Source organism: Mesoplodon densirostris, chromosome 16 (genome assembly GCF_025265405.1).
Source record: "Mesoplodon densirostris isolate mMesDen1 chromosome 16, mMesDen1 primary haplotype, whole genome shotgun sequence".
Taxonomy (NCBI): domain Eukaryota; kingdom Metazoa; phylum Chordata; class Mammalia; order Artiodactyla; family Ziphiidae; genus Mesoplodon; species Mesoplodon densirostris.
In genome coordinates this window covers 57,518,618-57,545,965 of record NC_082676.1, presented here as the reverse complement: position 1 = coordinate 57,545,965, position 27,348 = coordinate 57,518,618, and the positions used below count along the sequence as shown (strand labels likewise).

General features: G+C 51.4%; 3 protein-coding genes across 8 annotated transcripts in view; 1 reads left to right on the top strand and 2 right to left on the bottom strand.

The window, feature by feature from the left end:
- LITAF (lipopolysaccharide induced TNF factor) overlaps positions 1-9,327 on the bottom strand; it is a 112,823-nt gene extending 103,496 nt beyond the window's left edge. For 2 of the 3 annotated variants that reach the window (XM_060078547.1, XM_060078550.1), the window contains exon 1: positions 9,206-9,327. The gene's annotated coding sequence lies outside the window, so the exon portion shown is untranslated. Of the gene's footprint in view, positions 1-8,687; positions 8,803-9,205 lie in introns of those variants that run through there. The other variant, XM_060078549.1, reaches the window with a different exon arrangement.
- Positions 9,328-9,594: 267 nt separating this feature from the next.
- On the top strand, positions 9,595-20,082 carry SNN (stannin). Of its 2 annotated transcripts, none has more exons than XM_060078019.1 (2): positions 9,595-9,658; positions 16,873-20,082. In XM_060078019.1, exon 2 carries the CDS (start codon positions 16,964-16,966, stop codon positions 17,225-17,227), a length of 264 nt encoding a protein of 87 aa, XP_059934002.1. In that variant the 5' UTR covers positions 9,595-9,658; positions 16,873-16,963; the 3' UTR covers positions 17,228-20,082. The 2 variants fall into 2 exon arrangements, with proteins under 2 accessions (XP_059934002.1, XP_059934003.1); XM_060078020.1 differs by lacking the exon at positions 9,595-9,658 and adding an exon at positions 15,334-15,482.
- TXNDC11 (thioredoxin domain containing 11) overlaps positions 20,035-27,348 on the bottom strand; it is a 73,238-nt gene continuing 65,924 nt past the window's right edge. For all 3 annotated transcript variants that reach the window (XM_060078018.1, XM_060078016.1, XM_060078017.1), the window contains 2 exons: positions 24,785-24,865; positions 20,035-20,776 (listed from right to left, as the gene is read on the bottom strand). In XM_060078018.1, the coding sequence (XP_059934001.1) occupies positions 20,134-20,776; positions 24,785-24,865 (724 nt within the window). In that variant the 3' untranslated portion in view covers positions 20,035-20,133. The remainder of the gene's footprint in view (positions 20,777-24,784; positions 24,866-27,348) is intronic.

The following is a 27,348-nucleotide window of genomic DNA, read 5'->3' as shown; positions in this document are numbered from 1 at the left end:
CAGGGTTCAAGTCCTCTGACATATGCTAGCATTGTGCTCTTGGGGGACTCACTCATCCTATCTGAGACTCAGTTTCCTCATCCGTAAAGTGTGGAAAATACCATCAACTTCATGGAGTTGTCAGAGGTTAAATGAGTAAATAACACATGTAAAGTGCTTGGCATCACCTGGCACATGGTAAGTACTCAATAAATGGTAGGTAGTGTTCTTATGCTGTGTACCCGGCAATGTGGGAAGCTTCCTGTGTAATTCGTCTTATGCAATCCTTATGGCAACCAAGGGCAGTATCTGCTATAATTCTCATTTTACAGATGAGAAAACCGAGGATCACGGAGATGAAGTATAAGATCGCAAAGGCAGTCCATGGGAGGAGCAGAATTTGAACTCAACATCCAGTGAACAATTTCCAGTACACTCAAGAGTCCCAGTCGAACATCCTGCCCCACTGTCCCCAAAATACACTTGTCACCTTACAAAAGCTCCTAAGATTATACGACCCATCCCTCCTTACACAAAAATCAACTCCAGATTAACAGCTTAAATGCCAAAAACAAACAAACAAATAAAAACCACTTTAAAATTTTTAGTAGGAATTAGAGGTAAATATCCTTTGGAACTTAATGATGGAAAGGTGATAGATTATGGACTTAAATGTCAAAACCAAAGCTTCAGAACCCTTAGTAGGAAATATAGGTGAATATATTTTAGACCTGTGTTGACAAAGCTGTTCAGCATCATTAGTGATCAAGAAATGCAAATCGGGCTTCCCTGGTGGCGCAGTGGTTGAGAGTCCGCCTGCCGATGCAGGGGACATGGGTTCGTGCCCCGGTCTGGCAGGATCCCACATGCCACAGAGCGGCTGGGCCCGTGAGCCATGGCCGCTGAGCCTGCGCGTCCGGAGCCTGTGCTCCGCAACAGGAGAGGCCACAACAGTGAGAGGCCCGCGTACCGCAAAAAAAAAAAAAAAAAAAAAAAAATGCAAATCAAGATCTCAGCAGGCAACAACTTCACACTTGACTGGAAAACATTTTTAAATCTAATAATACCAAGTGTCGGAGAGGATGTGGATCATACATGCTGCTGGTGGGAGTGTAATTAGTGCAACTGCTACATAAAGTACCTTGTTATCATCTCCTAAAGTGAAACATTCAACTATTCTGAGTTCCAGTGATTCCATTTCTGGGTAAACATCTCAGAGAAACTCTTGCACACGCACCAAGAGCCACTTATGAGAATGCCCAAACAGCACTGTAAATTAGCAGACACCTGGACACTACCCAAAAGGCCACCCACAGGACAGCAGATGGGTCAGCCATGGTACACAGACCTAGTGGATATATGACACAACAGTTAAAACAAGTGAACCTCAATATGGGCCAATCTTAGCTATACATAGACTATTAAAGAAATTAAGCCCCATAAGAGTCAGACAGCTTGATACTCTTTTTTAGGTTATCTGGATTCCCTTTGTTATGGGTTGAATTGTGTCCCTGAAGAGAAACACTGAAGTCCTAATCCCTGGCACCTGGAAATGTGACCTTACTTGGAAATAGGGTCTTTGCAAACATGATTAGTTAAGTTTAGATGAGGTCCTATGGGTTACAATGGGCCCTAAATCCAATGAATGGTGTCCTTATAAGAAGAAGAGGAGGTCCTAGACGTAACAATCAGGCAAACAAAAGAAATAAAAGGCATCCATATTGGAAAGAAAGAAGTAAAATTATCTGTTCACAGATGATATGATCTTATGTATAGAAAACCCTAAAGACTCCATCCAAAAGCCATTAGAACTAATAAATGAATTCAGTAAAGTTGCAGGATACAAAATCAACATACAAAAATCATTTGTGTTTCTATATACTAACAATGAACTATCTGAAAGAGAAATTAAGAAAGCAATCCCATTTACAATAGCATCAAAAAACGATAAAATACTTAGGAATAAATTTAACCAAGGAGGTGAAAGACCTGTACACTAAAAACTATAAGACAAAACAAACAAACAAAACCCTGATGAAAGAAATTGAAGAAGACACAAATAAATGGAAAGCTCTCTCGTGTTCTCAGACTGGAAGAATTAATATTGTGAAAATGTGCAAACTATCTACAGTGATCTATAGATTCAATGCAATCCCTATCAAAATTCCCATGGCATTTTTCACAGAAATTAAAAAAACTACCCTAAAATTTGTATGGGGCTTCCCTGGTGGCGCAGTGGTTGAGAGTCTGCCTGCCGATGCAGGGGACACGGGTTCGTGCCCCGATCCCGGAGGATCCCACATGCCGCGGAGCGGCTGGGCCCGCGAGCCATGGCCGCGGAGCCTGTGTGTCCGGAGCCTGTGCTCCGCAACGGGAGAGGCCACAGCAGTGAGAGGCCCGCGTACAGCAAAAAAAAAAAAAAAAAAAAAAAAAAAAAAAAAAAATTTGTATGGAACCACAAAAGATCCCAAATAGTCAAAGCAATCTTAAGAAAGAAGAACAAAGCTGAAGGCATCACACTTCCTGATTTCAAGCTATGTTACAAAGCTATAATAAAACATACTGGCATAAAACTAGGTGCAGAGACCAGTAAAAATGAATAGAGAGCCTAGACATAAATCCACACATACTGTATGTCATACAGTTGACATACAGTCAACTGATTTTTAACAAGGTGACAAGAACACACAACGTTTGAGAAAGGACAGTCTCTTCAATAAATGGTGCTAGGAAAACTGGATATCCACATGCCAAACAATGAAACTGGACCCCAGTCTTCCACCACTCACAAAAATTAACTCAAAATGGATCAAAGACTTAAATGTAAGACCTGAAACCGTAAAACCCCTAGAAGAAAATATATGGAAAAAGCTCTTTGACTTTGGTCTTGGCAATGATTTCTTGGATGAGACCCAAAAGCACAGGCAATAAAAACTAAAATAAACAAGTGGGATTACATCAAACTAAAGAGCTTCTGCACAGCAAAGGAAACAATCAACAAAATGAAAGGCAACCTACAGAATGGGAGAAAATATTTGCAAACCATATATCTGACAAGGGGTTGATATCTAAAATATACAAAGAATTCACACAACTCAATAGCAAAAAAAAAAAAAAAAAAAAAGTAAATAATACGATTTTTAAAATGGGCAAAGGACCCAAATAGATATTTTTCCAAAGAAGACATTCAAATGGTCAATAGGTACGTGAAAAGGTGCTCAACATCACTAATCATCAGGGAAAAGCAAATCAAAATCTCAGTGAGATATCATCTCACACCTGTTAGGATGGATATCATCAAAAAGACAAGAGATAACAAATGTTGGGGAGGGTGCGGAGAACAGGGAACCCTCTTGCGCTGTTGGTGGAGATGTAAATTGGTGCAGCCACCGTGGAAAACAGTATGGAGGCTCCTCAAAAAATTAAAAATAGAACTACCATATGATCCAGCAATCTCACTCCTGGGTATATATCCAAAGGAAATGAAACCAGTATCTTGAAGAGATATCTGAACTCCCATGTTTACTGCAGTATTATTCATGATAGCCAAGATATGGAAAAAACCTAAATGTCCTTCAATGGATGAATGAATAAAGAAAATGTGGCATATATGTACATACACATATATATATGTATATATACACATACATACACATATATATGTGTATATATATATACATACATACATACACACTGTAATATTATTCCACCAGATGTTATGTGAAGTAAGCCAGACAGAGAAAGACAAATATGTATGGTTATCACTTATATGTGGAGAAGAAAGAGAGAAAGAGGGAAAGAGAGATAGAAAGAGAGAAAAAAAGAAAGAAAGAAAGCTGATTTCATAGAAACAGAAAGTAGAATGGTGGTTGCCAGGGGCTGGGGGAAGGGGGAAATGAGGAGATGTAGGTCAAAGGGTACAAGAATAAGTTACAAGAATAAGTTCTGAGGATCTAAGGTACAGTGTGGTGACTATAGTTAATAATTCATTATTGTATACTTGAAAGTTGCTGAGAGTAGATCTTAAACATTCTCACCACGTGCACACAGGTGTGCGTGCACACACACACACACACACAAGGAGTTAACTATGTGAATTGACGAATATGTTAATTATCTTGATCTGGGTAGTCATTCCGCAATGTGTATTATGTCAAAGTATCACACTGTACACTTTAAATCATATTTGGCAATTATTCCTCAATAATGTTGGGGGAAAAAAGAAGAGGTGATGACACATAGAGGAGAAGGCATGTGAAGACAGAGGCAGGGGCTGGAGTGATGCACCTACAAGCCAAGGATTGCCAAGGATTGCTAGCAACCACTAGAAGCCAGGAGAGAAGCATGGAGCAGATCCTTCCCTAAAGCCTGCAGAGGGAACATGGCTCTGCCAGCACCTTAATTTTGAACTTTTAGCCCCAGAACTGTGAGAGAATAAATTTCTATTGTTTTAAGCCATCCAGTTTGTGGGAATTGCTTCCAGCAGCCCTGGGAAGCTAATATAGCCTTTTAATAAAGTTAGTAAGAAGAAACTAACATAAAAAAATATACTTTGAGGGACTTTCCTGGTGGTGCAGTGGTTAAGAATCCGCCTACCAATGCAGGGGACACGGGTTCGAGCCCTGGTCCGGGAAGATCCCACATGCCGCAGAGCAACTAAGCCCAGGCGCCACAACTACTGAGTCCTTGCGCCACTACTACTGGAGGTCGCGCGCCTAGAGCCTGGGCTCCGCAACAAGAGAAGCCACTGCAATAAGCCCATGCACCGCAACGAAGAGTAGCCCCTGTTTGCCACAGCTAGAGAAAGCCTGCGCGCAGAAACAAAGACCCAATGCAGCCAAAATAAAATAAATAAATAAATAGATTAAAAAAAAAACCCATATATATATATATATATACACACACACACTTCGAGGATAAAACCATACAAGAGGGAAAGCAGGGAGTAATGAAGACAGGACCCAAGGTGATGGGGACCACGGGGTGGGGGATGGGATGGGGAAACCTCAAGACTGGACTTGGGCCATTGTTAGGGTTCTGGCTTTTGATTAATGGGTTACTTGGTGTGTATCATGTGATTAAAATAACTGTGGAAATTTTAAAGAAAAGCAGGTCATGTAAGACCAAAGAGAATGCGCCATGATCTGGACTATGATCAGTCCATCATTCTCTGCACCTGAAGTTTCATTAAAAAATTACTTAAAATCAAAATAAAAGGGACCCCTGCACAGCTCGCTGTCTGCCTGCTTCCACGTCTGTGAGTTTCTCTGGTGCTAGGACGAGGCTGCATCCTCCCACTTCGGGGCACACCTTCTCAGAGAGCCCCTGCCACCACACCTCTCACCTTACGGTCTTTCCCTTTTTCCTTAGCACATACACTGTCTGATAACCCCTATAGTGTATTCATTTCTGTGTTTATCATCTGTCTTCCCCCAGGAGACTGTGAACCCCGTGAGGGCTGAGTTTCCCGTCTGATTCATGCCTGTCTCCCCGGGAACTAGCGCAGTGCTTGGCACAGAGGAGGTGCTCCATAAAGATTGGCTGAATGAATGAAAAAGTGAGTGAATAAATGAAAGATTTAGTGAATGGGTGATTAAGGGGCGCCAGTGCCCAGGTGTACGTGTGTGTTTCGGGGGGTGGCTACCACACGTGGGAATGCAGGGCAGGCTCAGGGCAGGGAGCACCTCAGGATAGCCCTGCCCTCCCCCCTCCCCAAGTCTGCCCCTCATCACGCTGATAACACAGACTGCAGGAATGAAGACTGGAGCCAACCCCGGCCGCCCTCAACCCATGACAACCCAGCTGGACTCTTCCAGTCAACACAGGAGCCCATGGGATGTCTCCGTCCCGGCCAGGGGCTCTGTCTGGCCCTGCAGTAAGAGGACTGGGCTGCGAGCAGCTGTGGGGTTCACCTCTGGCAGGTTCCCCACTTGAGCCATCCGTCTTCCACTGTCCTCACTGCTTCCATACCCCCGTACCATCTCCAGTTACTTCTGTTACATTTTGCTTTAAATTAACTCACTTATTTTTTTCCCCTGAATAGACTGAATTAAAGAGGAATGGGGGGGGGGACTCCCTGGAAGTCCAGTGGTTAGGACTCGGTGCTTTCACTGCCGTGGTTCTGGGTTCAATCCCTGGTAGGGGAACTAAGATCCTGCAAGCCACGCGGAGTGGCCAAAAAAAATTTTTTTTTAAATAAATAAATAAAAAGAAATGGGTATGTCACTATCAAAAATGGAAAAGCAGTATCTGTGCCAAAAATAGAAAGTAACATAAACTGCAGAAAAACAACACGTTGTTAAATTCTAGATCAAGAGTGTGGATTGCCCAAGACTGTCAGCCTGAGGTCTGCTCCCTCCTGGTTATAAGGGAGCCGAGCCAGTGCTACAGAGGTGCTAGAGAGATGTTAAAGCCACCCACCAGCCAGGGAGGATTTCTCTCCTGGACCAGGATTGCTGTGTGACTCAGAACAAGATGGCGCCCTCTCTGTGTCCCACCTAACCTCACCCTGCAGAACTCACCGGCGGCTCACTTCTCTCCCTTTGGAGAACTTCCCTCTGGCCAAGCAGTTTTCATTTCATTTTTAGGCCTGGAACCCTAAGAGCTGTGGGCTTGGCAAGGAGGCCCCACTGGAGTCTCCCCGGAGGCTGGCTGAGGCCTCTCTACTCCCCAGCAAACCCCTCCCTTGTCCCAGTCCCTCCAGTGCCCCAAGGGAAGCAGGCACAGGGCCAGCCTGGCACAGGGCAGGCCCGGCTGGGCCCCAGCAAGCCCCAGGGAGCCAGGGTGATCTCAGCCCTCGCCCTTAATCATCTTCCTAGCTAATGAGCATCTGAAAACCTCCATGTCAACTACAGGAGGACCCCTGGGATGCTGGGGGCAGGGAGATTCTACGGGCCAGATGTCACCAATGGAGGGAGGTGGTAGGGGCTCCGAGAGAGGAAATGGGCTTGGGGAGGGGAGCTATACTTCCTGCCTCTTTGTAGGGGAGAAAGCTAGGGCTGGGGCAGGCAGTCACGGTGGCGGTTAAGTGCAGGACTTGGCAGCCTACTGTGCGGGCTCAGATCTAGGCTTGTTGCACACCACCTGTGACCTTTAGCAAATGCATTAGCCCCTTGCTGCTCAAAGTGTGGTCCCCAAACCATCAGTACCACCTGGGAGCTTGTGAGAAATGCAGAAGCTCGGGCCCCAACCTACTGAGTAAGTATCTACCTTTTAACAAGACCCCCAGGTGATTTCTGTGCACATGTGCCACTCTGTGCCTCAGTTTCCCCATCTGTAAAATGGGGATTAAAATGAATTTATGCATACGTAGTGTTTAGAACAGCGTTTGCTGCTATTATTATTCATTCATTGTTATTATTATTGAAGCAACTCACTCTGGGCAAGAGGGATGGCTGGACCCAGGTGGGCTATTCCAAGTCCCCCACCTCTCAGGGCCCCAGAGGTGGGTTGTCACTGTGAAGACCAGGAGCCTGAGGCTCACAGAAAGGCAGTGATTTGCCCAAGATCCAAACGGGGGAGCCCAGGTTCAACCCCACTACTGTTCAACCCTATTACTAATGTTAAGAGTGAGTGAAATTGTTTCCTCTGCACAAGCACTTGTGGTGCTCACAACCGCCCTGTGAGGTCAACTTACTGTCACCCCATTTTTCAGATGATGAAACTGAGGGACAGAGAGATTAGGGTGCTTTTCTAAAGTTACCCAGCAGGAAAGGCTGCACTGCAGCCGGGCAGTCTGACGCTCATCTTCTATGCTATGCTGCATTCCCCCTCTGGTTTTTTCCTCCCAGAACCTGTTCCCCCAAAGTGTCCCTGCTTCCCCTGTCATTTCTTTGACAACCCTGGCTCTGGGGCTCCGAGCCTGCTCCTCCCAACTGCTCACCACTAACGAGGTCTTTGGCTACTTGAGGCTGGAACCGCAGAGGCCGCTGAAACTGTCTCTGTGGGAAGAACCTGCTTCCTTTTACCCTGGGCTCCCAGGTGTGGCTAATGAGGCAGGAGCCCTTGAGGGCCGCGCTGCGAAGACTCAGGAGCAGGAATTGTTCTGGGCTGTCTGGCTCTGGCCTCTGGGGAGCTGGCCTGGAGCTGGAAGCTCCTCTGCCTCTCTGTCCCCTCTTACTTTCCCCTCTTACAGCTCACATCCTGGGCCTGGCCTCTTGGCTAGGGCGCAGCAGGGCCAGACCTGTAGGTCTGCAGTCTGCCCATTCATTCATTTACTCGACTGGCACGCATCATACACTCTTGCAAACGTACAATTTCGCAATGCACAGGCGGGAAAATAACAAAGGGACCGCGCTAGGTGGAGATCAGGGAGGGCCCTCTGAAAGATAGGAGTGGAATAATGTTTCAGTTGAAGGAAACAGCACAGGCAAAGGCCCAGAGGTGGGAAACAGCTTGGCACATTTGAAGCAGGAAGGAGAGACCAGCGACAGCGTGGTGACTACGGCCTTGAGAGCTGGGCCCTCCATCTTCTCCCAGAGGCCTCTGCTTGAGGCTGGCAAAGACATTTCCAGACAAGACTCCCAGCCTCCAGGATGAGGGGCTCCACCTCCCCGCTCCTGCCTTCCAAGCCAGAGGTGGCGATAAAGGGAACTTGGGCCACAGAGGCCTTGAAGTACCCACCCTTGCCCCTCTTATGGGCCCCGGCTGGCCACAAGGGGGAGTGTCCTCCTGCTGGACCGCCTTCTTGGGTGGACAAGTGGACTAACCGGCAGTAACTCCCAGGCAGACAGGCTGGCCTCCAATCCTGCCTTCATTATATGCGGGCTGTGGTACTTCAGCACTTTGGAGCGTCTGGAAAATGAGTAGCTCTTCCTTTCCCCGTTGTCTCCATGAAATGTGTTGAGAGCTGAGTACAGGGCATAGCTCTTGGTGAGGGCCTAATCGCGGGGTTATTATATTAAATAACCATGATTATAAGAGGCCAAGAGGCTGCAAATTCCCCACAGCTTCAGCCCGCAGCAAAATGAGAGCCCTGTGAGGGCAGAGTCCTTATTTGTCTTGTTCGTGGCTGTACCCGCGACCACTGGTGTACCCGGCACATGGTCGGCGTTCCATAAATGTTGAATGAATGGACAGATGGATGATGAATTAATGAACTAATAAACGAGTGAACAACCAGCTCCCTCCCCAAGGAAGGACATTTAACTTAGGGGTCCTGCCTATCTTTTGCTCCCGCCCGGGATGCTGCCGCTCCCTGCTTCCGGGGAGCGTGCCACACTCTTACCTGCTGTGCGCCTCAGTTTTCCCCTCCGTAAGCTGGCGGGAGTAAGGGGGGCCTCTGGGGGGTTGGAGGCAGGGCCCCCAGCCCGGGCCTCGCACCCACCCGCGCCCAATCGGCGCGCTAGGAGGCCGAACCCGCGCCCCGCCCCCAGTTCTGCCAGCTGCGCTCAGCCCCCGCCCCGCGCGCACGTGACCCCGCCCCGGCCCGCCCCGCCCAGCCGTCCCAGCGCGGACTCCCATTGGCTGTTCTAGGAGGGCCCTGCCCCCCTCCGGAGCGGAGCCGGAGATACCCTGCCCGCCGCAGAGAGGGGCTCCTGCGTCCGGGCTGTTCGCTGCGGCCGGACCGGGCTGGCTGGCTGGCTGGCGGCTGGCTGGCGGGCGGGCGGGCGGGCGGAGCCGGGCCCGCGGGGCTGCGGGACGATCGGGGCGATCGGGCCGGGCTGCGGGCGGCGCCATGGTGAGAGGGGTCGGGCGGGCCGGGCGCTCGGGCCCGGCGGGGGCCTGCAGGAGGGGAAGGGGCCGCCCCGGATGGGGTGGGGGCGCGCGGGGGGGGGTCTCTGCGGCGGGGGAGGGGCAGCCTGGGCCGGGGCGCGGCTTCGGGGGAGGGTCTGTTCCGGGGGGCCGCGCCCGCGGGCGGGGGTTCTTTGTCCGCTGCGCTGCGGCGAGATCGGGACAAAGGAGGCGGCGGGGGGCGGCGGGGGGCGGCGGGGGGCGGCGGCGGCGGCTTTGCAGGGAGCTGGTGTCCCCCCAACCCAGTGCATGCCCCTCACCGCGGCCCGCAGTTCTGCGCCCCAGGCCGGCCGCAGGTCTCCTCCGGACACTTAGGGATTTTTTAAAATAACAGGAGGCGGGGATCCTGGCAACCTCCAGAGTGGTCAGGAGGGCTGCAGGGGGTAGCGGTGGGGGTCCTGGCGACGTCTGGCGCCCATTTCGCAGGTGGGGAAACTGAGGACGGGCTGCGGCGTTTGGTGCCTGGTTCCATCGGTGGTGACTGTGCGGCGTGGGCATGACTGAGTCTCGTAGTCCCCCGTCCCCTAAGCTTCCCCCGCGCCAAGTCAAGCCAACTGGAGTTGCCTCTCCAGCTGTCGTTTCCCCGCCAGCTGTCGCCCCCTGGGCCGAGCTCCTTCCTCCCTCCAGCCTCGCTTAGCTCTTTGGTAGAGTCGGGGAGACAACGGAGTCGCCTGGCAGGGTTAAATGAGAGGGTGCGTGGAGCGCGCCTGGCACTGCGCCTGCACGTCGCCCGCGCTTGGCACGCGGGAGCTGCCAGGGCGCTTACCATCCCTGTGTCCCCTCTATGCTGTGTGCCCCACATCCTCTATGCTGTGTCCCCAGCATAGAGCCGTCCACCCCAGTCACCCAGGCTCTTCGGTTGGGGGTGGACTGGGGTTCACTTGTCCCCCTTGGCCCCTCAGGCAAGGGAGCGGGGAGGCGGGGGTCAAATAATATGACATTTTAGTGTCAGAGTTGAAATCCCGGATTCTGGATCCAGGCTGCCTGGGTCTGAATCCCTGCGCAGTTACTTTGGGGCTGTGTGACCTTGGGCAATTGGTTTAACTTCTCTGAGCCACGGATTCTTTATCTGCAAAGCGGGCATAGTAATAACTCTAGGGTTATTTTGATGCTGAAAGGAGATTATCTGTGTGAAGTGTTCAGCCCAGTGTCTGGCACATAGTAATTATTGCCTACTTTTGCCAGGCATCTACAGGCAAAAGTTGTTTGGCAAGTGAGCTGAGCCTGGGGCAGCCTGTGAGAATAGCCAGTGGCTGATTCACAGGGTGGGGGCACAGGAGACTGGCACTGACCTTGGGGCAGTCCCTGGGGTTCTGCCTGCGCCAACTTCCTCTTCTGCACAGGGGAACCTGCGGGGTGCTGGCGCGAGTTTCCTCTCCGGGAGGACCGTGGTGTAATGGGTGGGTGGTGGAGGGTGAGGTGACACTGGCCGCAGAGCTGGGCACAGCCCAATGATTGTCAGTCTCTCATCCGCATCCCCACTGTTCTTGCCCTGGCTTTTGGAGGGCAGGGGCCTGTGTGATGCTTCCTTGGGTTCCAGCGCCTGCTCAGGCCTGGCACAGAGCAGATATGCCACCTGCCCCCTTGTCATGCCCTGTCCTCCCTACAGTCCTATGTTTCTAATCAGAAACTGGGCAGGAAATGTTTCCGGCTTGTGAACTGGGGTCCCCCGAAGAGACAAAGCCTGGTTTGCTGGCACACCTGATAGATGGCTTTGTTGGGGGAAGGGGCATGGCTTCACCCCTGTGGAGGTGGTGGGCCCCCTGTAAGCAGGGCAGCCCCAGAAGGTGGAGTCTGCAGGGGGGGAGGGGTGGCAAGCTGGTGTCCAGCTGGGCTGGGTGACACTCATGATGTGCCCAGTTAAGCGAGAAGAAGGTGGCAGCGTGTCCCTGAGGAAGGCGTTATTTGTGGCACTGGGCCTGGACCAGGCCCTGTACCCTCCTGGGAGCAGGTCCTTCAGGGGGAGTGAGGGGCGACCCTGTGACACCCAGGAAGGTGTGGTGCCTGGTGACACACAAACCTGGTGGCCCCATAGCCCTTCTGTTTTCACATTTCTTATCACTTCGCAGCCTCCCCACAACCTGGCTGCTGAGGTCAAGGCCTCTTTCCCATTTTGCAGGCTGAGAAACTGAGGCCATTGGGAGCAGCTTGCTTGGCTGGGTCCCAACAGCTAATGGTAGTGAGTGGAGGGATGGTGTGGGGCAAAGGAGGGGACTCTGATCTGCTCTGCTGCTGGCTGGGCTCCACTGGGCCTTGAGTGTGTGAAGGGGCCTGTGGAGTGGGGTTAAGGCTTCATTTTGGGGTCCCCTGAAGAGGCAGGGGTAAGTAGAACCCAACCCAACATTGGGGAAGACCTAAGCCGTGGGCCTCTGAGGGCAGCAGGACAGTGGGGGGACACCTGCGCTCAGCTTGCTGGTGGCTGATGCAGGGTCTGTCCTTTGAACCCATCGGTGGTTGGGGGTGGGGCAGGGGGAGAGGTCAGAGGGGTGGTGTCGGCAGACGCTGGGCTTTCGAGTTTGTTGAGATCCATCCGAGGGAGGTGGGAGCCGGAGGGCAGAGGGAGGGTGGAGGACTGGCACTGTGTGTTTGGGGGATCCAGATGGCCTTGGGCTTCCAGTGCCAGCTTTCGTCCTGACTGAGGGAGCTGGCAAGGAGATGCTACAGAGGTTGGGGGAGCATGGCCCGTCACCCACCCCTAGAGTGCCCGGAGACTACAGTCCTCGGCTGTGCTCTGGCTCCCAGGCTGGCCTGACCCTCTGCACTTAGAAGACCCCTCCCTTTATTCTGCTGGGCCCCACTTCTGGGTCTCATCCTCCTTTATTCTGTCCAAGTTCACTCTTGGACGATCCATTCAAGCTCTCCACGCCTTAGTTTCCTCACCTGTGAAACTTGGATGGTAACAGTGAGCAGCACTAGCCATGGGCTTGTTGGGGGGGAGTAGACGATGGTATGGAATAAGTGTTAACTGCTTTGGTGATTGTTCTAAGGGGGTCCAGGTTTCCCATTTGCCATCCTGGGCGTCTACCCAGCCCAAGCTCTGGTCCTCCGTGTCCTGCCCTGTGTGCTTTCCTGGATCAGGGTGAGGGGTCAGCTGACTTGTAGGAGACATCTTAGGAGGGGCAGGAGGGAGGCCCTGAAGAGATGAAGCAAGGGGTGGGGTCCAGCCCAGGCCAAGAAGGTTCAGAGGGAACTGGCCGGCCGCTCTCATGCTTCAGGTTCCTCTGGGATCTGCATCTCAGTGGCATCTTCCCTCCCCTCCCCTCCCCACAGCTCGTGCAGGGACAGCTGCCCCTCCGTGGGCTTGGGCCAGGCCTGCCTGGGACCCACTTGACACGGGGCTCCTGCCCCCATGTTCAGCCTGCAGCCTGTCCTTCCACGCAGGCTGCCAGCTCCCTTGAGGGGACCCGTGGTGGCTTCGAGATTCGGGGGCATTCAGGGGTGGGGTCTGCCGACCGTGATCCCCATGCAAGCAAGGTCTCCTCTGATTACTGCCTCCCCGGGCTTGGAGTGGTCGGTCAGCAGACATTTACTGAGCACCTGCTGTGTGCTGGTAATAGGGCTGGGGATCCAGCAGTGGGCAAGATGGACAGTGCCCGCCTCCAGGCTCAGAGTCCACTGCGGGAGGGAGACGGCAGCCAGGGAAACACCTTCCCTGACCCAAGAGAGTTTCAGGTGGCAGAGCGCCAGGAAGTAAGAGGAAGTAGTACTAGACGGTGGCCGGGCGGGTGGGCTGCGTCTGGAGCCCGGTGATCTGGGACGGCAGCCCCCAAGACGGCAGCCCCCAAGCCCCCTTCTGAGAAAGTTCCTTCCCTTCTGCTGGGAAGGAACCAGTCACGGGACACTCAGGGAAGAACACTCCAGGCAGAGGAACAGAAAGTGCAGAGGCCTTGAGGTGGGAGGCAGAAGGGTGTGAAGAAGCTGGGGAAATAGGGAACTTGGATTCTCTGCTGGTACCAGGGAGGGTTCTGAGCAGGGGATGACAGGATCCGATGTTTTAAAAGATGGGTTCTCAGGAAATACTTGCTGAGTGAAGGAACACACACAGTCAAGGGAGGGCCAGGGACCGCAGGCGCAGCATGACTGTGGCCTGGTCACCTGGCCCTGCCCCTCCTCCTGGCCTGGGGCGGGGGCAGCAGACAGGGTTTTGAGGTCACCACTCCTCTCAGAGGGTCCTTGGAGCTGGGGCTACCACTGCCGCAGTTTGCTGGTTGGTGGTTGGTCGTTGGTCCCAGGACCGCTTGTTGCCCACCCCCAGGACTCAGAGGCACTTCCTGGGCTCCTCAGCTGGTTTGGCCCCCGGGGTCCCCCCTCCCCAGGTCTTGCTGCCATTGTTTGATTTCCCACTTCCTGTCCCTGAGCCACCCACCTGGCTCCCCAAACACACACACTTCCCCTTCTGAATTGATACTGACTTGCCTTCCTGTCCAGGAACCCAGGGGGAGGGCAGGCACCCCGGCAGGCGCTGGACACAAGGGCCAGTGGAGAGGGTGAGGCGGGAGGGACAGGCAGCTAGGTGTGCTCCCGAGCGGGACGAGGGCACAGGGGTTGGGGCAGGTTCACCCAGCTGCAGCCAGCAGGCTCTCTGGGGGTTGGGGGGATCACCTGCTCCATGTGGAGGCCCAAGAGGACAGGCTGAGCAGAGCTGTGGGAGCTGATGGTAGCCCTGATGGTGGCAGGGGAGAGGCCAGGAGGACCTGTGCACTGGGTGGGCACAGAAGTGTGCAGGGCCACTCACGGAGCACACAGCCCAACAGGGGAGGCAGGTGCCAACCCGATGTCCCTGACACAGAAGCCAGAGTTGCACGTTGAGGCTGGTGCCCTGGAGGGAGGGAAGGAGGGAGTGCAGCCACAGGACGAAGAGGACTTCCTGGACCGCGGGGTCAGGAAGGCTCCCCGCCTGAGCTGGAGTTAACCAGGGCAGCCTCCACATGTTGATGTTTGTCTGGGGTCTTTGGGGAGCTGTCCCATGCCATGTGAGAGGTTTACCAGCATCCCTGGTCTCCATCCACTTGATACCAGTAGCACACACACACACACCAGCTGGTACAATCAAACATGTCTCCAGACGTTGCCACATGTCCCCTGGGGGGGCACGGCTGCCCCCACTTGAGAACCACTGCACAAGGGTAAGGGGAGCACAGCATTTGGGCAGAGGGACCCGGCTGGGCCAAGGTCTGCAGGTAGGAAGGAGCGTGGGGTCAGCAGGAGAGCAGCAGGGCTGGAGATGCTTCGTCACGTCCCGTAGGTCACCGTAGGGACTTGGGGGGTCTTTCCTCTGAGTGACGGGCACTGGCTGCAATGGCCCCCACAGGTGGACCAGGGAGCCTGTTGAGAGTGATGGCAGCGGCTTGACCCTGGGGGCAGTAAGAAGGGGGCAGACTCCAGGGATGTTGCCCCCTCCTGACTAGGACCCCTCTGCACAGGTGGGTTGGGGAGCAGGGCAGTTCTGGGGGTCTGTAGGGTTTTCTCAGGGCCCGGTCCCCAGACAGACTCAGGGGCGTTGACTTAGCTGCCTTTGACCTTCAGGCAAACCTGGCCCTGGGGTGGGGGTGGAGGGCTCCCTGGTGTGGATAAGAATCATTTCTAATTAAGGCTGTCATTGCTCAAGGAGGGCAGGTTCCATCCTGTCCGGAGGGAAAACCTTCCGCTTCCAATGATGTCTACCTGCACTGATGTCTGTCTTCTCCAGAAAAACCAGCTTCAGACAGCTGAGCATCGACTCTGCCCACCCTGTGCCCAGGCGTTGCAGGCATCCTCGTAACCACCTGGGTGTTAGTTACTATTATTTGCTCCGTTTACGGTCAGGCAGGAGAAATTTAAAGTGCAAGGTCTTGGGACCCAGGGGAGCCACCACCTCCAACCTCAGTGGGTTGTCACTGTCTGAGCCTTGGGGCACGTACACCCCTCCCCGCCGCCACTCAAACCAGCTGATTTCCAGCTGCAGCCACTCCTTGCACTTGCCAGCGGGCCCTCCTGCCTTCAGAGCCTTAGCAGACGGTGTTCCCCTGCCGGGAAGCTCTTCAGGGGCTGGCTTTCCCGCACATCTCAGCATCAGCGTCACCTCCCTGAGTTTCGCCTGCTCCGCCCAGTTTAGCATCGTGGCATCTGGTCCCCTATGTTCCCAGCATTACATTCCTGCATTTGTAGCGACAGGTGTTTGGCATATTGACCGGTTTGCGGTCTGGCTCCTGCACCAAGACGCCGGCAGAGGCTGGTCTGTCCTGCTTTCCCCTGCCCTCCTCTAAGTTTTTCCAGAGCCAGGTCAGCTACAGCGTCTTTGTGGGCAAAGGCTGTTGTCGGCTGCCCTCTCACAGGTGCTCCTGAAGACTCGTTGAGCTATATATGTCCCGTTCACGAGAGGGGCTGATGTCATTTCCCTGCTTTTGAATCCCTCATCTCTGGCCGTCTTGAAGCACTTTTATTATTATTATTATTTTTAAATTTTATTTATTTTTGGCTGCATTGGGTCTTCGTTGCTGCACACAGGCTTTCTCTAGTTGTGGTGAGTGGGGGCTACTCTTTGGTGTGGTACGCGGGCTTCTCATCGCGGTGGCTTTTCATGTGCAAAGCACGGGCTTTAGGCGCACGGGCTTCAGTAGTTGTGGCTCGTGGGCTCTAGAGCGCAGGCTCAGTAGTTGCAGTGCACAGGCTTAGGTGCTCCGCGGCATGTGGGATCTTCCCGGACCAGGGCTCGAACCCGTGTCCCCGCATTGGCAGGCGGATTATTAACCATCTGCGCCACCAGGGAAGTCCTTGAAGCACTTTCAATCTGTGAGCAGTTACTGAACACCTAGTGGTGCTGGACTTCTAGAACATTCACCTTAAACAGACCCGCTTTCAGCCCCTGCTGCGGTGGTGACGGAGGTCTCGGGTGCCCCCTCTCCTGCCTGTCAGGTTCGTGGCTGAGCGAGGATGACTGCCTGTCTGGTGGCAGAGGCACTGAAGGTATTAAATGGAAGTGGCTGGGTTGAGTGCGGAGAACGCTGGTGGCATCATGAACAAAAACACCCAGCAAGTGCCAGCCAGCCTGTTTCTCACTAGGATGAGGGCAGGACGGTCAGGCTTGAGAACTGATTAAAAATAGACCCCATGGAAGAGCAAGCCCGAGCATGTGAGCTGTCAGGAGTCCCCAGTGTAGCCTCATCTTGCTCTTTCTTTCAGGGCTCTCGTGTCCAGCCTGGGTTCCAGCCTCACTGAGCCGTCCCCACCAAGACCTTCCTGCAGAGGGGCCGCCCCCGCTCAAGCGCTAACCATGTCCATCATGGACCACAGCCCCACCACCGGTGTGGTCACGGTCATCGTCATCCTCATCGCCATCGCTGCCCTGGGGGCCTTGATCCTGGGCTGCTGGTGCTACCTGCGGCTGCAGCGCATCAGCCAGTCAGAGGACGAGGAGAGTATCGTGGGGGATGGCGAGACCAAGGAGCCCTTCCTGCTGGTGCAGTACTCGGCCAAGGGACCGTGCGTGGAGAGGAAGGCCAAGCTGACCCCCAACGGCCCCGAAGTCCACGGCTGAGCCGGGATGCGGAGGCTCCTGGGCCTGTCTGCCGCCAGCCGAGAGGCGCAGTAGGGGCGAAACCACAGACGTGCTGCCATCTGAGAGGAAGGGTTGACGCTTGCTGGCATGGCCTCGCCGGACTTCGTCATCGCATGCACCGACTCCTGGGATCCCGGAGGTCCTGAGCCAGGGCTCAGTGGCACTGGGCAACCCCTCAGCCTCCTGGTAGGACTGCCCATTGCAGGCAGTGGGCAGGCCTGACCTTGCTGGGGCTCACGGCCCCACAGCGCTTTTGTTACTTGAATGTTTAGCTGAGCCTGTTTTTGATGGAGCTACTACTGTAACGCGTGAACTCACAAGCCTGTGAACTGTAAATAGGCCCCAGAAGCATGTGCTTAAGCGTCTTTTGCTGATTTTTAAAAAATATAGAGCACATGGGACTGTCCGTACTAACGCTGAGCTGAGTCAAGGCGGGAGGGAGGGTCTTAGACTTGTAAGGCCCACATTGCATTTGGCAGGGGTCTCAGATACACGTGTGTATGTAGAGAACGTGACACGTCGGCTTTAAGTCTCGCAGCTGACCCGTTGGGGTGCTTTGGCGATTTCTGCTTCGTGAGCAATGAATGGGAGCAGCAGCACGTCCCGCCCCCTCCTGCTCTAGGTAGATGAGGTTGTTAAATGCCAGTTCCTGTTGCTAGTGGAGTGATTGCAAGGAAGCTACTGCAGCTGCTTGGGAGCCGGTGAAGGACGAGTCAGGGCCCGAGGCCCGAGTCCCAAGGCTGCCAGGCGTCCTAGTGGCAGAGCAGTTTCTGGCCCCCATGGTCTTGAGCATGCTGAGCACCCTGCCCCCCACCCAGCTTTACTGAGCACAGGCTTCGCTAGAAACACCAGAGCCACGGTGGCTACCTGTATCCCAAACCCAGTTGGCCCAGGAAGGAGAGAACATTGTGGTTTTTGTTTGTTGTCGTATTTAATATTTTCTGCACTGGAGGGGGCGGTGGGGGGTGCTTGGTTTCTTCCCCCTGCCCTTTTCACAAATTCGCTTCCTTTCCTCCCAGATTCCCACCCACTTGCTGGGTCCTGGATTTGATTTTCCTCAGTGGGCCACCTAGAAGGAGGGTCCCCTGACCTTACTCTGAGAGCGCCAGGTGTCACTTCTTGTGTGCCTGTGCACGCAGGAGCCCCCAGCAGCCTGTGCTTAGTGGGTGCCCAGGGGAGGGGGCTGGGGGAAGAGGGAGTTTCAGGTTCAGGATTTGGTTTTCGAAAAGGTGAGGCGTTTGGTGGCTCTTGGTCAGGCCAGTGATTCCCAGCCTGCCCCTCCGAGATGTCCCTTGTGTATACTTCAGTGAACTTGCTTAGGTTTTTAATCCCACCACTGTAAGCACACCCTAAACTATCATGATTAAAATGTGATGTGTGTCTGCATCCTCGGGAATAAACTGGAGGCCAGCCCTGGGTGAGCTGGGGAGCGCTGGCCCTCAGCACTTGAGCCGCCTTGCCAGCAGCATGGGCAGGGAGCTCCCGGGTGGCCAGGGGCTGGCCCCTATTCCCAGCTCCCCCTCAAAGCTCTGGCCTCCTGGTCAGGCGGAAGGCAGCTCCTCTGGCCTCATCCAAATCTCTAAAAAGCATGTTGAACTAATCAACTTGCTAGAACCCCTAGTCGGGAGCTTAAGGAACACTTCTTTTAGTGGCGTACCCCTAAATTAACAGTCAAACATTAAGGTGTAGCTTGGGGGGAGGGGAGGAGTAGCTAGTTAGGCCATTTGAGCTGAAGGCAGGCTTGAGACAGCACAGGTGGGCTACTAAGGAATCCTTAGAAGGCAGCCGGGCTTTTGTACAGGGGAGGAAATGCCTTGGGCCCCCACCTGGGGATGGCCAAGCATGAGTCAGGCTGGAGACCAGCAGAAGGCCCTGTAAGCAGCACACAGGGTGCGGGCGGGAGGAGGGATCAGAAGTTCTAAAGGGGTCAACTGGAAGGTCAGGGAGAAGGTGTTTCCTAATGAAGGACATAAGAAAAATGGGGCAGGTGTAGGGGTGTTCGATCCATTCCCCTCACATTTCAGAACTTCAGGCTTTCTACCTCTACTTTCCGCAGCCGGCAGCCTGCACCTAAGGCTGTCTGTCCTTTACCCAAGTAACCGAGGAGCTCCCGGGACTTGCATTTTCAGTCCCCGAGCCTGACCCTGAAAATGACCATTGCTTGACTGTCAAACTCGCCCTGAGCTTCTTACCGTGCCGGTGCAGTTTCGGTTTTGAAAAGATGAGGCATCACTTTCTCCTCAGTTTCAGTCCTGGAGGTTCCTTGTCCCACGACATCTGTGCCATTTGCATCAGGCCCATCAGCACAGTGTCAGTGCCGGGTGAGGGTCACGGGCATGGTGGGACACTAGTGGGTTCTCTGGAGGCAAGTGGAAGTGCCTGCAGAACTGGTGACCAACCGCGTAACAGCTTTCACTGTTCTTGGTCAACAGCTACTTTTTTTTTAGCATAGACACCAGAGCCACACACTCAAATGGCTTAGTTAAGTTATGACCTCTCATTGAATTCTTTCTGAATAGCCCAACTGTTGCGTCCAAGTTTTCTGACTAGCCAGTCAGGACATTAGCCTTTCATTCTGCATGTCATCGCAGAAGCAACAGCAGGGGGATGGGGAGGGAACGCCGACACTGAGCCACTCAAACATGGACTAACTTTTCAGACAAACCTTCAAGTGGACTGTGCTACTGTTTTTGTCGCCAAGCTACCAAGTTTGTGCAATAAGTGGAGGGGATGTCATCCCTGTTCAATAAAAGCTGAGTGACATTCAAGCTGATTTTCTAGACCACTGAGAAAATCTTTATTTACAATAAATTTCAATAAAATTTGCATAAATATATTCGCAATGTACAGTCTTCACCTCTGATTTCTTCGTGTCATTTTCAAAGTTAGTCTGTCCTGTTCTCAGTGCTCCTTTCGGAGGCCAGCGTGGAGCTGACGTTGGAAGGCGGAGGGGTGCTGGCTGGTAGCCGGGGGGCGCCCGAGGGCTTGTGGTAGTCTGATCGCACCTCGTCCAGGGCAGCACGGTCTTCGGCCCCGTCCCTGCCCTCCAGTTTCTGCTCCATGGTGGCCACCAGGATCTTGAGCCACGTGTTCTCGGTGAGGAGGTTCTCTGAGGCATCGGCCAGCTCCTGGAGCTTGCGGGCCACCTCCTCAAGCTCCCGGGTTTTCTGCTCGTACAGGGCCTGCAGCTGCTCGCTGTGCAGCTGCAGCAGGCTGTGCTGCCTCTCCAGCGTGTGCCGCTGCCGCCGCAGCTGCTGCTCGTCCCTACGCGCGCTCGAGAGCCGGGCCTCCACCTGCCCCTGCGCCTGCTGCAGGGCGCTGATCTCCGCCCTCAGCTTCTGGATCTCTCTCTCCAGATGGGAGATGTGCCCCTGCTGCAGGACAGCCTCTCTCTGAAGACACTCTTTGGTAGGAGGGTTAACCAAGTTCTGGGGGGCAGAAGCAGGGTCTGAGTGATGCAAAATGAACCTCAGCAGATTTGGAAGGGTGATGGGAAGGTCTTCGGGGTATTTCACACTTAGGTCCTTTCTGGAGAGAAAGGGAAAGGAGTCAAAGAGAGTCACACCAACATTCTTAGTCCAAAACCAGACTGCCGCCGAAGGTCAAGCTGCTTATTTCCTACCAAAAGGAAGTCAGCATGGAAAATGTCATCTGGCAAAAAATTTTCTACAAAGCTGAGGATGTCCCATATGCTGCTTCTGTAATTAAGGTGGTTTATCTCAAAGGTGTGTCTGTTCCTGAGGACAAAGAGCTCAGTTTCTGTTCACAACCTTCCAAGAAAGGTAAGAACTCAGGGCAGAGGGGCCTCCGTGTGCTCTCAGACGCCCAGTGGCGCGTCAGGAAGGGTGTCCGGGGGCACGACTGCCACCCATGTCACTATTGTGGCCATGGACAATGCTTGGTGAGATAGGAAAAACCTCCAACACTCAGCCTGGCTCTTCAGCAAGCATTTATTACACATTATCCGAGGCAAGAGTTCTCAACTGGGGTAACTGTACCCTCCCTTCCCCAGGGGGCACTGGGCAACATCTGGAGACACATTTTATTGTCACGATGGTGGAGGTGCTACTGGAGCCCCACCCTTGACAAACAGACCAAGGGGCTCTGAGGAATTAAGGTTGCCAGGCCCTGAGAGCAGAGAATAAGGAAGGAGGGTGACATATGAAGGGGATTTTCCCCAAAGCTTTGCTGCAAGTCCTGATGTACAAAATTCCTTTTTAGAACTTGTCATCCAATTGTCTGATGACCAAAATTTCTACCACAGATACATTTACCTGTGTATACACCACCTGGCTGCAATAAATCCAAACCAGCAGCTTTAGCATGAGGGGGGCAGACACCACCCAGTATTAAAGGAGTGGAGGTGAAGGGCACGACTCCGGGGCCCACCCACCTCCAGGGCCTCACAGGACTCCTCTGTGGCCTGCACTGCCTTGTCTGTAAAGGGGGGAATACGAGTCTCATCTACCCCAGAGGACTGATGTAAGGACTGCATGAGTTACCTGATGGCTCAGGGAATGTTAGCTTGAAAAAAAAAAAAAAACCAACCACATTGTTCCTTAGAGAAACTAACCAGAAATCCCTCATCAAGAGCTTGCACACCCTCTCCACACACAAAGCCAGTGGCCAAACACCTAAGAAAAGACAAAAGGCGTTCTATCAAAGGGTAGCCCTTTCCCTATGAAATAAAAATCACAGGGAAATTAAAATCAGGATACGTCCCATTTTATATGTTTATGGAAACTTTCAGGTAAATGGAACAATTTTTAAACTTTGGGGTTAAGTATATAACCACGTCTTCCTTTAAAGCATAGTTTTCTTAACATGTAAGCTTTCTCCAAGGGGAACCTCCCAGCCATTCAACTGACAACTAAGAACATCCTGGCCCCTGTGAAGCGCGGGTGAGGACGGACAAGCAGAGGCTGGATCCACCCCTAAGTTCTGCAACACAACCTGGTCTTCTAGGACTGAGCAAATGTGAATCATCCTCAGCAAAGAGCTTAGTGTGTGTACCTGGAGGCATTTACAGGCCAGAAAACGATACTGGTAAACATGCTATTTTAGAGTTTCTGGAGCAATCTCCATGAACCTACCTGATGGGTGTGCTAAAATGCTTTCAAACTTCTTAGAAGTAGCAAGGATACAGAGCGTCAACAAACTGCTTCCAAAATGGTAATCATTTTGAAAGTGTAGTGGTAAAAAGGTCCCACTGTTTATGTGACTCTGGTCTAAGTTCACCAGGAGTATGTGTACACACTTCTAGCATGTAAAAGGCTAAATACAAAATGACCAATGGGGTATAAATTACCTGCTCCAAAGAGGGGCTATAATACTGAGGGAGGGTGGGCTGCTCCTCTAAAGAAGCGAGGTCCTTCCCCAGGGGGCACATCAGAATGAACCCCCCACCCACTTCTGATCTCCTGGCCCAGGGCCGGGCCAGAGCACCTGCATTTTGGAACATCACAGAGTGGGGGAAGAAGAGTGGTTCTAAGGTGCCCCTGCACAAGAAGGCGGCCCTGTTGGGAGCAAGAGGTAGTCCAGGCTGTGCACTGTGGCAGAGGACAAGCTCTTTCCTATGGTTTCTTTCATGATCATAAAATGCAAACGACGTGCTCACTGAGGACAATTTGCAAAGGATATAAAGAGCATACAAGAGGCACCCCTGTGACCAGTGGTAACCTTCACTCCTCCAAAATTATCGTCGTCAACATCTTGACACCTTCCCTTCTGCACACATTTTAACCCAGTGCATGTTAAATTTATATTTTACCAAAACACATATATGCTTTTATATTCTTTTCACTAAAAATAACATAAGCATGCGCCCTGTGAAGAAGGTCTTACTGCTTGTTATCAGTTTTTCATTTCCTCTTTTGTGAGCTATCAGCTTTTTGCCCTTTACCTTCTGAGTGAACTGAACACTCACTTTGGACCAGTTAATGAAGAGCTTGCTTCACTTCTGATTACCATTTATTTTTAGGAAATAAGAAAAATTCCATTCCAAAGCAGTAAGGCTTTGGTTTACCAAGCTCTCTGCATTAGAATGGAACTGGACAGTCTACTCCTGTTCAGTATTTACTCTCTTGACTTTTCAAGACAAGGGAACTAGGAAGAAGCTGTAGCAGCGACCTTCCTGCAGGGCATGGAAAATGAGCTCATCTCTATGCTGACTCCAGCAGGCAACCTCAGGATGAAAGGCACTCGACCCAAACGCGAAACAATTCCAGCTGCTGAGAACATCTTTGTGCAAAGGCATGTGCTGGGTGTTACGACGTCAATGTTTTTTCCAACTATGATTGAAATTTGAAAATTATGGTGTGTTAAACTTCATGCCCCACCTCTGTCCCACACACGATGAAATTACTTGTGTTATTGTCCACGGTTCCTGGACCGTGTGGCACCTGCTGAGACACTTCTTAAAAAGAAAAAGGCTCGTCACAATACAGTCAGCAGTAGAACTGGGTGAGTCACACTGTTTTCAGTGCGTGATTTGACAAGACCCTACTACCACAGGACGTATTCCAGCAAAAATTCTTTGAGATAAGGGGGAAAAACCAAGGAAATGATTCACTACACATGAAGGAAGCACTCTCCTAGAGAAGCATGAAGAGCACGGCAGTGGCTGCAATAAACGGTAAAAGCGAGCGCCAGAGAATAAAAGACGTGAGCTAGGGAACGTCATTAAAATCATCCTGCAAATGCTTTTCCCTTTAAAGATATTGTCAAAGCCATGTGACTGGGTCCCTGAGGACCCATCCTTTTAAAAACAAACAGGAATCTGTACCAAGAGAACATCTGGTTTATCAGGCTTTAAAAGGCCAAGAGTTAATTTCCCTTCTACCAAAACATCTGGATCCACATTCGCTGCCAGGTCACGTCCCCTTGCTAACGGCCCATCCCTGCTCGCTGGGCTTTCAGGGAAGCTGCCCTGATCACTCACCTTGAAGCACCACTTAGACAAATGTGAAGAGATCAAGGTGACAGCCCCGTCAGGTGACATTCACAGAAGTCTGCACACCTGGGGAGAAGGCTTCTTGAGCTCCAGTATGCGGATGCAGTGGGTAGGAGGGCCTCCGTTTCCTCCTTATACCAGGGGGCCGAGGTGGCCGTCCGCAGGGCTCAATGATAAATGACTCATGTGGAAGCGGGCGGGCCGGGCCTGACTCCCCGTGAGGCCCAACAGTGAGCTGTTGTTTTGCCCCACGTGAACCTGGGGCTCTTTGCTGTCAATCTCAGCACTCACTGTGTGCTCATAAGGCCAAGAAGGTGAACAAGTTCCAGTGGCCACATTCATACTTGTGTAAAACACACTCTTGGAGGGGGCAAACTTAAAAACACTACCACACCTGACATCATGACACCAAAGCCCTTTGACCCTTGGTTCCCAGTGTCACATTTTTTTAACAATACATTTTATTCTAAATACTTTAGTAATAAATAACGATGTACATTTCACTTCTGTGAAGTACCTTAAACCCATTTCATTTTCAGCAAAAGAATCCCATCTGCCCAAATATTGAAAAAATTCAGCTTTACCTGTTACAGGGAAAAAATAAGACAGTAGGAAGACGGTCAACCATAAATTCCCAAGGAAGATCATTCTGAGATACATCAATCCTGGCAAAGGGAAAGAACAGAAAAAGCAAAAGATCAGCCCAAGAAACTCCAACTTGAAAGGATCTTCTCAAATAATTGAAGAACCCAGGGCACTGTCTGCGCCCACACAAGACTGGCCCCTGGCGGTGAGTGCACCACAGGGTATAAGGCAGGCACAGCTTCTGGGAGAAGCAGCGAGACTTCCAGGACGTGCAACTGCCCATCTAACTCAATGAGGGAAATGTCATGTCTTGAAAGTAAACGTAGAATCCCCCCTCAAAAAAGTCTCGCTGACACCTCAGGAGTAGTCCACGCACCTAACGAAATCTGGGCAAGTACCTTAACCATTGAATCAGCTCTGGAAAAAGGAAATCATTGAGCAAAACACATTGAGCCTCTGAAAATGTAAGAAAACAAGATAAGGAAGATTATATTCTATATTCTGTTAAGCCTAGACAGAGGCCAAGAAAGTTGTGTTTTCTTAGCAGATTTTAGATGAATTTTCTAATACAGGAAATGACATCTGTGCTAAATGAGCCAACCTGTGCTTAATTACCACTGAACTAGGTGGGGGCCCCTCCTGCAGTCTGCACTGAGCTGGGCCTGCAGGAATTTCTCCCCACCTGCCCCCAGGGACTGCTCAGTTGAAGCAAAAAGAACGTCCCAGAAGGAGGAAGTGAAGCAGCAGGGCTGCTAGGCCAGGTGTCAATATTCACAAATAGTGCATAAAAAAGGTGGAAATGTTTTGAATCATTAACTTGACAGGAGTTTTCAGAAAAGTATCATTGGGGGCAGAGTGCGGAGGGGGGGAAATCAGTGCCTCGCATTTGTCCAAAAGGATAAAATACACTTTAAAAAAATTGACATAACCATGGCTTCCCTGGTGGCGCAGTGGTTGAGAGTCCGCCTGACGATGCAGGGGACGCGGGTTCGTGCCCCCGTCCGGGAAGATCCCACATGCCGCGGAGCGGCTGGGCCTGTGAGCCATGGCCGCTGAGCCTGTGCGTCCGGAGCCTGTGCTCCGCAACGGGAGAGGCCACAACAGTGAGAGGCCCGCGTACCGCCAAAAAAAAAAAAAAAAAAAAAAAATGACATAACCAAATCATAATGGTTTTAAATAGCTTCATTAACAGAACAGTACTGCTGCCTGTCTGTCTGTGAAAGCCTACCAGGAACATCAGAGTTTCTATTTTTTAAACAAATGGTGTTGAACAGTTTATTTTATAATCAAGTGTTTCTTTCTCCTGATTTTTACTTCAAAGAAAAACCAAACTGTAAAATTAAAAGAAAAACATTTGTAAACATCCACTCAGAACCCCATTGTGCTAATCGGGACCTTCTTTCTGGGATTCTCATTCAGGCTTTGGTGTATATGCCTACATACTGATAAGAGCAGCAATCATATTTCATACTCTATTCTTTTCAGTTAATTGTATGAAAAGCGTTGTTCTAACGAAGGGGTAAAAATCCCATCAAATGCCCAACCATAATTTACTTAACCATTTTTCTACTGTTGGATATAAATAATGCTGCAATGACCAGCACATGCTTCTCTGGAAGTCCTACTTCCTTAATTTCCCAAAGTGAAATTAACTGGATCAAAAATGTATAACCATTTTTGCTAAAATGTTGCTAAAATGCTTTCCAAAAAGTTTATGCCAATTTACTTATTGTTAGCTACATCTGACTGTGCCAATTTTATTTTATCAACACAAGATTCTATCACTTAAGAGTATTCCTTAATTTAATAAGTGTAAATGACACTTTGTTATTGTTTTAATTTACATTTACTAGATTATAATTTCCCCACTTGTTTATTTACTCTCTTCTCTTACATGAAAAGCCTGTTCATGACCTTTCTTCACATGGCAGTCCTTCTCAGCTGTTATTCCCTCCATCCCCTATTTTTTAAAATTGTGGTAAAATATACATAACATTTACCATCTTAGCCATTTCTAAGTGTACAGTGCAGTGGTATTAAGTACATTCATAACGCTGTGCACCCATCACCACCATCCATCTCCAGAGCTCTTTCATCTTGCAAAACTGAAACTGACCCCATTAAACAACTCCTCCCCCTTCCCCCCTCCCCCCATCTCCTGGCAACCACCATTCCGCTGTCTCTATGAATCTGACTACTCTTGGTGCCTCATATAAGGGAAACCATACAGTGTTTGTCCTTTTGTGACTCATTTCACTCAGCATTAATATCCTCAAGGTTCACTCATGTTGCAGCATGTGTCAGAATTTCCTTCCTAATTTTTAAGGTTGAATAATATTCCATTATATGTACAATCCACATTTTGCTCTCAGCAGTTTTAAACCATTTTAATTTCTCAGGGTCTGGAGCATGAACACCTGATTCTGAATCCTGCTCCCTCATTTACAGGTTGTGTAACTCTGGGCAGGCTGCCTAATCTTTTTGAGCCTCAGTTCCCTCCTCAGTAGAAAGAGAGTGGTAATCATACCTGCTCCACTGAATGGTCTAAGGATTAAGTCAGATA